This window comes from Sus scrofa, chromosome 3 (assembly GCF_054392235.1).
Source record: "Sus scrofa isolate SSC_HxYL_T2T_F1_AM1 chromosome 3, Sscrofa_HxYL_maternal_Yorkshire_Landrace_v2.0, whole genome shotgun sequence".
Lineage (NCBI taxonomy): Eukaryota > Metazoa > Chordata > Mammalia > Artiodactyla > Suidae > Sus > Sus scrofa.
The window spans coordinates 6,272,051-6,283,821 of record NC_139385.1 but is presented as its reverse complement, the minus strand read 5'-3'; the positions used below and the strand labels follow the sequence as shown (position 1 = coordinate 6,283,821).

The 11,771-nt window shown below is 55.1% G+C and overlaps 1 protein-coding gene across 1 annotated transcript; it reads left to right on the top strand.

Annotated features, from left to right (window-relative positions):
- Window positions 1-330: 330 nt before the first annotated feature.
- PDAP1 (PDGFA associated protein 1) lies at window positions 331-11,693 on the top strand. Its single transcript, XM_005661875.4, has 6 exons — window positions 331-383; window positions 4,729-4,820; window positions 6,161-6,271; window positions 8,903-9,024; window positions 10,073-10,224; window positions 10,963-11,693. Exons 1-6 carry the CDS (start codon window positions 371-373, stop codon window positions 11,019-11,021), a joined length of 549 nt encoding a protein of 182 aa, XP_005661932.1. The 5' UTR covers window positions 331-370; the 3' UTR covers window positions 11,022-11,693.
- The last annotated feature ends 78 nt before the right edge of the window (window positions 11,694-11,771 follow it).

Genomic DNA, 11,771 nt, shown 5'->3' with positions numbered 1-11,771 from the left:
GCCCCAACAGGCGTGGAGATTGCGCTGTTTTCTTAGGTGTCCGCATCTCTGCCTGTATAGAATTCCAGAGCCGCTCTTTCCTTTTGCCCTCGCTTCCCGGGGGGTGACTGGCAGGCTCACGCGCCTCCCCTGGCCGGGGGTAGAGGGACTACGAGCTCTGTTGCCCGGCAGCGGGCGGGCGAGCCCCGGCTCAGGCGGCGCGTGGGACAGTCTGGCCTCCCTGAGGTCCCCGGTCCTCGCGGCGGCGGCGGGGCGTGAAGGGAGGGCGGGGTGGGGAGGGAAAACTGGCCGGGCGGAAGAAGTCGAGCCCGAGGCATTTCCGGTTCCGGTGTCAGTTCGAGGCGCCGCCGCCGCAGCCGCCGGAGCCGAGATGCCTAAAGGAGGTGAGGGGCGGGCGCGCGTGGCCGGAGGGCCTAGTGGAGCTGCCCGAGTCAGGCTCCCGCTGTCCACTCAGCCCGCGGGCCTCTCGGCCAGCGGCGCAGAGAGAGGACGTCCGCGCCGACTGAGGGCCAGGCCTGGGCCTCGACGCCCAATTGTCCCACTGGGGAAACTGAGGACTGTGGGGGCCTCGAGCCACTCCCTCGGGGGTCCGAGGGAACTTGGAGGCTCTGGGTCCTCGCCGACGCGGAAGGCCGATCTAGAGCGCTCTTCTGGCCTGGGGGGTCTGGAGGTCCTCCCGCTTTCAGGCTCGCCGGAGACTGAGTCACCGCGTCCCGCGCCGGTGCCGGGCCCGCCTGCCTCGCGCATAAAACGTGGGCTCCGGGCTAGCCAGGCCTGCCTACTGCGACCTAACTTGATGTTCTTAAGCCTGCGAGACCTAGTTTTGACTGCTCTGTTCGGCAGCGGCTCGATGTGTGCCTTAGAGCCAGTTGGTTAACCTAACCGTGTCTTAGTATTGTCCCTTGGAGGTAGTGGTTAGGAGTGTACCTACCTCATAATACTGATGGGAGACTTAAACTAGGTTAGGTAACCCACGTGGAGGGTGCAGTACGGTGCAGGACAGTCTTTAAGTGCCCCGTTAGCATTAACTATTGTTATTTGTAAGACTTTGCCAGTTCTTCGGCCAAGAAGGTAAAGCATCCCTGGCTTCCCAGTCCATTGTAGACGGTCCTCCATCCTCTTCCCCGTAAGAGTCAACAGCTCTTGACTTGAAGCCCAGCTGTGTTACTATCTAATCTTGTGGCCTTGAACAAGTTATTTAACTTTTTCCAGCCTGTTTTCCCCATCTGGAACACCTGTCTAATAATTCTTAGCTTGGAGAATTGGGGCCGGGGTCATAAAACTATAGAGCACGCATGGTGCCTGGCCACCTTCTGCATGGAACAGATGTTCAGTTAATATTGGTCGCTTGTGTGTCATGTTGATTAAGATGCATCAGCCCACAGGAAGATCTGCTTGGAGTCTTTTCAAACCTAAATGATTTCCTGATTCTCTACTCCCAGAGATAATTGGGGTTTACAGTGCTGAATCCCTTTAAACCTAGCTCTCTACTGGTTTATTCCATGGTAGGAAAAAGCCATGTCTCTTGTGTTCCTCAGTCTCCTGCAAAAGGAGGGTACTCCATGAGCTCTTCCAGCTCCAGAGTTCTGGTTTTAAGAGTCTTACTAGATAGATAATTTGCGTTAAGGTGGGGCGGTCACAGTTAGGAAACCCTAAATATGGGAGTTCCCAACCTGGCTCAGTGGTTAACGAATCTGACTGGGAACCATGAGGTTGCGGGTTCGACCCTTGGCTTTGCTCAGTGGGTTAAGGATCCGGCGTTGCCATGAGCTGTGGTGTAGGTTGCAGACTCGGCTCGGATCCCACCTTGCTGTGGCTGTGGTGTAGGCCGGCAGGTACAGCTCTGATTAGACCCCTAGCCTGGGAACCTCCATATGCCGAGGGAAGCGGCCCTAGAAAAGACAAAAAAAAAAAAAAGTAAATCCTAAATACGGATTCTTGTTTAAATAACTTGGCCTTTGGGCTTGTGAAAGCTTTATGGGCGAAGTTTACATTTCTTGCTTGTGGTAATTTGCTTGAAAACCAAAAGAAAGCTCGAAGATGTTCAAAAAAAAAAAAAAAAAGTATAAAATTCTCCCAGGGCAAAGAACCAGTTCTTGTTGCTGATAAGTAACTGTGAAGCATTCTTAAAGGCACGGAGAGCTTCTGATTAACAGGTGCCGTAGACCAAGCTAAGAGCATTCCATAGCTAAGCAGGTGGGATGAGAGCCTGTAGTAAATTTCTAGTTGTTTATATTACTTAGAATATTAAGAGGGCAAGACAAGATGGGCTTTTTGATGGCAAGCTTGATTTCTCACAATAGGACTTTTATTTTTTATTTTATTTTATTTTTTCACTGCCCTGGGGCATATGGAGTTCCCAGGCCAGGGATCAGATGAACTAAGCCCCAGTTTCAGCAATGCCAGATCCCCAACCCACTGTGCGGGACCGGGGATTGAATCTGCATCCCAGCACTCCCAAGATAACCGCCAATCCCGTTGCAGCACAGCAGGAACTGCTCACAATGGGACTTTTTTTTTTTTTTTTTTTTTTAATTTTACCGGAGGAATTCCTGTCATGGCTCAGCGGAAATGAATCTGACTAGCATCCCTGAAGACGCACGTTCGATCCCTGTCCTCACTCAGTGGGTTAAGGATCTGGTGTTGCTATGAGCTATGGTGTAGGTCCCAGGTGCGGCTCATCCTGCGTTGCTGTGGCTGTGGTGTAGGCCAGCGGCTACAGCTCTGATTTGACCCCTTGACTGGGAACCTCCATGTGTCGTGGGTACAGCTCTAAAAAGACAAACAAAAAATTTTACTGGGGTATAGCCGATTTATAGTCTTGTATTAATTTCAGCAAAGTGCAGTTATACTAGACCCATTTTTCCCTATATAGGTTATTATAGAACAAGTCGACTTCCCTGTGCTGTACACTAGGTCCTTGTTATCTATTTTATATCTAGTACTGTGTATGTGTAATTCCATCCTCCCAGCTTATCCCTCTCCCATCACAATAGGACTTTGATGAGCATAGCCTGAGACACCCCTGGGAACCCAGGGTAGTCATTAAAAATGGGTGGTGTGGTCTGTAGCAGCCCAATTATAACTCTGCAGCTGCTGTCCAGGAAATCAGGGGAGGCCAGTATCTCTGCTACTGTCTGTGGAGGCTGGCACAGCTCTGGCTGTCTAATTACAGCTTCTCTGCTCTCAGTGAGAGACCCAGCAGAAGTCAGGTGGGCTGCAGCTCCCAGAAGAGGTGGAAATGGCTGCTAGGCACAGCCACCCTAGCTAGCATCCTCCAGAACCAGCTGAGGGGGTGTCACCCTCCTATAAAACTGGCTGATGGCTTTAGCAGGGGTCAGTCTAATATCTTGACTCAAGAGAGTCAGACATAAAACTGATTCTCTGTGATAAACTTTTTTTTTTTTTTTTTTTGGCCATTTCTAGGGCCGCTCCCGCGGCGTATGGAGGTTCCCAGGCTAGGGGTCAAATTGGAGCTACAGCTGCCGGCCTACGCCAGAGCCACAGCAACATCAGATCCTTAACCCACTGAGCAAGGCCAGGGATCGAACCCGCAACCTCATGGTTCCTAGTCAGATTCGTTAACCACTGAGCCATGAGGGGAACTCCTCTCTGTGATAAACTTTAATTGCTAGTCACATTTTTAACTTTTAGATGGTAGTCTCTTTTCAACTTTAACTTTGCCAGTTGTATTTCTAAGCCCAAGAAAGTTTTCTCTTGTAGGTTCTAAGTTTTCTCTAGCATACCACTTAGGAGAACGTGAAGTAACTTAATTCTGTTCCCTGACACCTGTAGTAAATTGCTGATGTGGATCAGTGGCTTTGTGGTTTTTCCCCACTATTTTGGAAGAGTAACAATCATAGCAAACATTTTTGTAGAGCTTGTCCAGTGCCAGGCGCTGTCCCAGCATCTGTACACGTGTTAAATCCAGCTTCATGACAACCCTGTGTGGTAGGGACACAGGTGAAGAAACTGACTCTGAGAGCTTAAATACCTGCCCAGAGTCACAAAGCTAGTGAGTGGTAGAGCTGAGATTTGAACTCAGCATTTGTGCTCATTCCTCCTTTGCTTTAGTCTCACGTTTTCTTGTCTGTAAAATCGGACCAGCTGTGATGAGGCACCACAGGTTTAATCTAGGGATCAAATGAGCCCATGGCTGTGAAAGAACGTTGCAAGTAAAAAGCACTGCAGTGGAGTTCAGCGGTAAGGAACCCAGCTAGTATCCAGGGGGTTTGAGCCCTGACCTCGCTCAGTGGATTAAGGGTCTGGCATTGTTGTGGCTGTGGCGTAGGCCGGCAGCTGCAGCTCCTTTTCGACCCCCTAGCCTGGGAATTTCCATATACCGCAGGTGCAGCCCTAAAAAGACCAAAAAAAAAAAAAAAAAAAAGCATAGGTGTCACACATTCTCAGGAGTGCATCTGGGTCACTGCATTCAATTCTAAGGGACCAGGGGCTTAGCTGGTCACTCCATGCCATGTGCCCTCCCCCCAAACCTCCTCTTGGGTCTCACAGTTTGGTGCTGCATCAGGTGGTCAAGTGTTGCCTCTTTCGTCCTTTTGAACACATGATGGTGGGGAAAGTATAGGTTTTGGGTGGTGCTTGGTGAGGGGCAGGTGAGGTCTCTGCAGCCTCTGATAAGAGCACCTCAAACAGGACACAGCCTGGGGCTCAGGGCAATCACAGAATCTGTCTCCCTCCCACTTTCCTAAGCTGCCAATCCTTGTGCAGGGAGAAAGGGAGGCCACAAAGGCCGGGCGAGGCAGTACACGAGCCCCGAGGAGATCGACGCACAGCTCCAGGCTGAAAAGCAGAAGGCCCGGGTGAGTACGTGCCTGTCCAGGCCACGCCAGTGGCCCAGGGTGTCGCCCTGCCTTTGGCACCCAGGGAGGCCGGGCAAGGACCACCCATCCTTAGGAAGAAGCCAACATCTAGGCCTTGGTTGGGGGGTGGCCGGGCAGCAGGAAGCAGCATGTGGGAGTCCTAGAACAACCAGTGGCAGTCAAGGGGAGCCACCCTGCCTGGATCCGGTAGAACGTGGTTCCCTCAGCAGCGGTTGCCTTGACGGGTCTCCGTTCTTGGTCCTCTTCCTGCTTTGTGGGGCTCTCCCTTCGCCAGCCTCTGCCCATCCGCACCTCGGGCCCTCAGCACCCCTGCTTGTGTGCTCCAGTCACGCAGGACTGCTGTCAACCCCAGTGTGGCAGGATGCCCTGTTCCCGCATCCCAGTGCGGCAGAGCGAGTCGTCCCTGCAGACCTTGCTCTGCGTCCCTCCCCTGTGACTCTCACGGCTGCCACTCACCCTTCCTCCTCCGCCTCAGCTCAGGCGGTCCCGCTGCTCTGCTCCCGCGGTGCTTTGCCAGCCCGATGTCAGGAAACAGCGTGTTCCCGTCGTTGGTGTCCGAGTCCCTCCCGCAGTTAGATCCTCACTGGTTGAGGGCACAGAGAGCTCGGTCAGGTTGGACACGTGGCGGGGCTGCGAAGCGCTGGGGAGAAGGAAAAGGCCACATGTAACGAGGGGAGGGGGAGGAGGGCCTGGTCGGGGAGCTGGCGGCTGCACAGGACCTTGGAGAGAGGGTGTGGGCAGCCGCTACGGGGGGGAGTATGAGCAGCTTCTGTAAGGGCTGTTCTGGTGGGAGGAAGCGGCCTGCCAGGGTGGTATGTGGGAAGCCACACAGCAGGGCCTCTGTGTGGGCAGCAGGCTGGAGGGACTGGCCCGCCAGTGACGGTGGGCGTGGAAAGCAGAGGAGGACTTGCCCAGGAAAACAAGTGCAGTCTGGCAGCTGCACATGGCAGCGGGGAGAGCAGGAGGGAAGCTGGGCAGGACGAGGGCTTCCAGTCCCATAGCCAAGTCCTTTGGACCCCGGGAGACAGCTGCTCACCCAGGCTGTCCGAGGTGCCTGGGCCGAGAGGAGCCAGGCCTGTTCGGGCTGTAGGGGGGTGCTGGACTGAGAAGGGCTGCTGGACTGTGGAGCTGGTGGATGGGCCGCCTCTGGCCCAGGTCACCCACCGGCAGCCCGCGTCATAGACGTGGGCTCTTGTTATGTTTGGGCCCAGCTGTCTGGGGGTTTCTTGTCTCGAAGTCCACAGGGTGGGTGTTGGGGATCGTAGTCTTGGGGTCTGTTTCGTACTTTTGATTCCTCAGGTTGCCCGTTTCTGAAACAGGAAGAAGAGGAGCAAGGAGAAGAAGGTGGAGATGGGGCTGCAGGTGACCCCAAAAAGGAGAAGAAATCCTTAGATTCAGATGAGAGTGAGGATGAAGAAGATGATTACCAGGTACTGGGTCTGATGAGGGCCTGGGACCTCGATGCACCTAGTTAACCAGCGCTCATCAGCTGATGACCAGTCCCGGTGACACATGCAGACAGAGCACCTGCTTTTTGTTTAATTTCCTTCCTTCCTCTCTTTCTTTCTCTTTTTCGGGCCACACCTGCGGCAAATGGAAATTCCCAGGCTAGGGGTCAAATCGCAGCTGCAGCTGCCAGTCTGCACCACAACCACAGCAATGCTGGATCCAAGCCATGTCTGCAACCTACACCCATAGCTCATGGCAACGCCAGATCCTTAACCCACGGAGGCCAGGGATCGAACCTTCATCCTCATGGATCCTAGTCACATTGGTTGCTGCTGAGCCACGACGGGAACTCCAGAGTCCTTGCTCTGGTTTTACGTTGTAATAGGGAGATACAGACAATAGGGACATAAATGACAGTAAGGTTTCAGGTAGTGAGAAGTGTTATGAGTAGAATGGACTGTGGCCGAGGACACTTGGAGTAGTGTGTGGTGAGGAGATGACTCTTCAACTGGAATCTGAAAAACAAGGTGGAGCCAGCCTGGCGAAGATTGTGCAGAGCAGTGGAGGCAGTCAGGTTAGTAAGTGCAAAGGCCCTGGGGTGGCAACGACCTGGGCACATTCAAGGAACGGAGAGGCTAGTGGGCTGTGACTTGGTGGGTAAGAAGTGGAGTGGTTAGGAATGAGGAGGGGGAGTTCCCGTCGTGGCACAACAGAAACAAATCTGACTAGGAACCATGAGGTTGCAGGTTCAACCCCTGGCCTTGCTCAGTGGGTTAAGGATCCAGTGTTGCTGTGAGCTGTGGCGTAGGTCACAGATGCAGCTCAGATCTGGTGTTGCTGTAGCTGTGGTGTAGGCCAGCAGCTGTAGCTCTGCTTAGACCCCTAGCCTGGGAACCTCCATATGCCACGGGGTGTGGCCCTAAAATGACAAAAGACCAAAAAAAAAAAAAAAATGAGAGGTTGGCAAGGGCTGCCCTTGTACGCTTGTTGAAGGGCTTTTGGTTTTGCTGGGGTAGGTAGTAGGCAGCTGTTAGAAACCTTGAAGTAGGAGAGAGATGACCAGAACTGCTCATAGAAGATGGTTTTGGCTCCTGTGCAAAGAGGGTATTGAGGGAGGTGGCAGGGAGGTGTCAGCAGGAATCCAGACGAGTTGCATTAGGGTAGTGGTCCTGGCAGTGGAGAAGGGGGTCAGGTGCAAGCCATATTTTAGATACACTCACTGGGGTTTGCTGAGGGCTGGGAGAGAGGGCTGAGTGAAGGAAACAGGCTGTGTTTAGGATTGTGGGGAGGCATGGGGTGCATAAGGGGTGAGTCTTGGGTTCTGTTTCAGACAAGTTACATTTCCGACGTCAGGTATTCAAGTGGAGGCGTGTACATGTAGTGTCTGGAGCTCTGTCCAGTGGTCAGATTACCTGTCGCTTGGAAGCGGTCTCCCTGGCCTCTTAGAGAGGCTAGGGAGCTCCCGTTGTGGTGGAGCAGAAACGAATCCGACTAGTTCCATGAGGATGCAGGTTCGATCCCTGGCCTCGCTCAGTGGGTTGGGGATCTGGCATTGCCTTGAGCTGTGGTGTAGGCCAGCAGCCACAGCTTGGATTTGACCCCTCGCCTGGCAACTTCCGTATGCCAGGGGTGTGGCCCTAAAAAGACAAAAATGAATGAATGAGTAAATAGAAAAGCTGGATTGGCAGTCAAACCTCTGACCTCGAAAACGTGCTCTCATTTCTTTCTGAACCTCCCCAGGGCAGGTGGCAGGTGCAAGCTCCAGGTTCTTGTGCCAGCTCCCCAAACCTGTAGACTATGTGGCTCATTCCCAAGTCACATTTCCCTCCGTTCACCTGGATGGCCAGGATCTGGAATGAGTCCTGAGAGCATCCTTGGCCCATCCTGCTCTGGGGACCCAGCATTGCTTGTTGCAGTCAGGTGTGAAATTCCCTGGAAAACTGCTGTCAAGGGCTGAGCTGGAAGTGAGGGAGTCACTGCGCCGAGTCGGGCTTGGTCACATCTTTTTTTTTTTTGTTTTGTTTTGTTTTGTTTTGTTTTCTACGGCCGCTTCCTACTGCATGTGGCAGTTCCCAGGCTAGGGGTCTAATCGGAGCTGTAGACGCTGGCCTACACCACAGCCACAGCAACGCAGGATCCGAGCCACGTCTGCAACCTACATCACAGCTCAAGGCAACACCGGGTCTTTAACCCACTGAGCAAGGCCAGGTATCGAACCCGCAACCTCATGGTTCCTAGTTGGATTCATTAACCACTGCGCCACGACAGGAACTCCAGGCTTGGTCGCATCTTATCTGTCTGCTTCCCAGTCCCTTAGGCAACCTATTTTACCCTTGTGATCCCCCCGCCCCCTCCCCACCACTTCTGAAAGTGGGATAGCGCTCCCTGGTGGCCAGGCGGGGCATAGGTTGGGATGTGGACACAAGCACTGGCTCTCCTCATGCCTCCCAGGCTGTGAAGACGCTCCTAGTGCTGTTCTGCCATGAGGCACAGGCTGAGCTGCACACAAACTGGGGGGCGGGGGGAGCAGCAGTTTGTCCTTGTGCGGGTGGAGTGGCCCTCGGGCTCTGGGACCAGACTTCTCCAACGGCCAGCTTCTTGTCCTGTCTTAGCAAAAGCGCAAGGGCGTGGAAGGGCTCATCGACATTGAGAACCCCAACCGGGTGGCACAGACAACCAAAAAGGTCACACAGCTGGACCTGGACGGGCCCAAGGAACTTTCCCGGAGAGAAAGGTAACCTCTGCTGCTGGGCCTCATGACATGGGCTGGGGGCTGAGGCACCAGCTCCTCTGCCCTCGCTTCCTGGACTCTGAGGTCCCCAGTGGCTGGGAGGCAGCTGCAGCCCAAAGGCCCTATAGAAGCTTCTCCAAAAAATAAACAAAATAATTTTTTTCACCAGTGGGAACACAGCAGGGTAGAACAGCAGGTGTTCCCTTGGGGTGCAGCACGTTAGGGATCCAACCTTGTCACTGCAGTGGCTCGGGTTCGATCCCTGGCCTGGGAACGTCTGCATGCTGGGGGCTTGGCTGAAGAAGCAGGAAAGACAATAGAACAGCAGATGAAGACCTGAGCACTGCACTTAAATAATCCTCAGGGATATGGGCATTTAGGCTCCAGTCCCTTCCTCCAGGATGTCCCGTTCCAGGGACACTTCCCTCGTCCTGCTCTGACCTGCATCCAGCCCTAAGGTCACAGCCGTGGGGACAGGGAGGAGATTTGGGGCCTCTGCTGTCCAGCGCAGTGCAGAGAGGCCCACCAGCCGCCCCACGTGGAAATGGACCTGCAGAGAGCTCCCTCATAGGCTGAGAGAGGATGGCAACCAGCTACTAAAGTGCCCTGCACACTGGGGTCTTGAACAAGTCATTCCCTGCGTTTTCGTGGCCAGCAGGTGACGTCAGGGCCCTTGCAGGAGGTGAGGGTCACGGGGGAGAGCTGCGCTGGTTTCTCTCCTGCCTGGGCTGCTGGATTACAGTCCATGCTGTGCTGACCCCATGACAGCTCGGGTCTCTGAAAGCCCCGTGGGGAAGGCCCGCAAGCTTGGGGTGTGACTGGAGGCTGCTAAAGACTCTCCCCCTCCAGCGGCTTCCCTCTCACCAGTGAAACCCCTCTGGGGTGCAGGGCGACAGTCTGTTTGCTGGCTCGGTGAGTGCCCATCAGGGAAGAGGCCCCCCCCCCACTTGGGCCCTAGGCCTGAGTGCTTGGTCTTTATTCTGGTTCTGAGTCCAGCTCAGCTGATAATGGTGGGGCCGATGTCCCCTGTGACACTGTTTTATCCAATCAGAGAAGAAATCGAGAAGCAGAAAGCAAAAGAGCGTTACATGAAAATGCATTTAGCGGGGAAGACAGAGCAAGCCAAGGCCGACCTCGCGCGGCTGGCGATCATCCGGAAACAGCGGGAGGAGGCTGCCAGGAAGAAGGAAGAAGAGAGGAAAGGTAAGCCTGGCCGGTGTGGTGGCCCGACTCCGGTTCCAGAGAGAGTGTGTGTGTGTGTGTGTGTGTGTGTCTGTGCACAAGCCTGCCTGTCAGATGGAGGTGGGATGCCGGGGCTGAGGGAGGCCTCAGGATGCACCTACCTCCGAGGCTAGAAGGTTCTCTGGTGCCTGGTGTAGCAGGACCGCTGCCTGGGGTCACTGCCGTATGTCTGAGGGGCCTGGTGGGGGGGGCGGGCTGGATTTCAGTGTGTGTTGCCATCTTGCTGTCTTGCCGCTGGCCTGGAGGTGGGAATCAGTTTATCCCCGAGCATTGTCACCGAGTTTTCTCAGCCCCCACTGTAGCTCTTGTCTCACACACCCCAAGCAGCAAAGGCCTTCGTGTGTCAGCGTTTGCGTGTCGCTGCTGATGCCGGAGTGCAGAACCCCAGGGGGGGCTTGGAATTACATGGGTCTGCCTGGGGGGTAGAACAAGAGGAGTTTCCCAGTCTGCCCAGTAGAGCCTGTGTGGAAGGGGCAGCCTCCCTGACTGGAGACTGGCCGGGCCCTGGGGCCGGTGGCTCCCGTGGGAGGGCGTCCGCCGGGCCTTTCTCCCGGGTCTCCTCCTCATCTCCCGCCGAGCCCGGCGCACGGGATGTTTCCCGGGGCCTCTGGGGCCACACTTGTAGGGTTCTGGGCGTGCAGGGCTGTGTGTGGGGAGCTGTCTCGTTTGGTCTAAGTTCCTTCCCTTCCTGCTCCTCAGCAAAAGATGATGCAACCTTGTCAGGAAAACGAATGCAGTCGCTCTCCCTGAATAAGTAGCCGCCTGTGGGAGGAGATACCAGGGAACCGGGCTGCGCTGCCAGGACCTCTGCCGTGTCTCGCCCACCCTGTGCCCCGGCGCCACTGCAGCAGCCCCTCATGGCGAGGAGCCCCCCCACCGCCTGGGACCTCCTCTTCATCTTGGCACAGAAATCGTTTGGGGGGATGGTGGGTGGGGGGGCTGGGGGGGGCAGCTGCTATCTTTGAGACAGAAAGATGCAGGACAGCATTTCATATGTACCCATTCGAATGTTTTGGCTGTTTTTAGATTTCCGAACCCTTGTGGGGGTGGGGGTGCCTGGGTTGTGGGGTAAGAGCTTCCATCTGTCCGGTAGATAGTGAGGCAGGGGCAGTGGGGCACAGTCGTTGCTGACAAGTGTGCAAGAGCCAGCCCCCTGTCTGTTCCTGGGTGCTGACTCAGAGGGGCTGTCGTCTGGGAGCCTGTGCCCCTGGGTCCCCGAGGGTCATGGCTCCTCCCCCACCAGTCCCTTCTGGCTGAGGCCTCCCCCTCTGCCCTCACCCCCTTCCCCCACCCTGGCCAGGCCCCGGGCCCCCTCTTAACCCTGCCCGCGGATCATTTCAGGAAACCTGTTTACTGTGTAGCACCCAGGCAAAACATGCTCCACAAACCCAACTTGTATATTTGGCAAATTAAACTTGACATTATCGTAATCCTGCTTCTGGGATCCGTCGCTGGGCCCCCTTCCCTGGCTTCACCCTGCAGGACATGGTGTCACTCGCAGGCAGGCC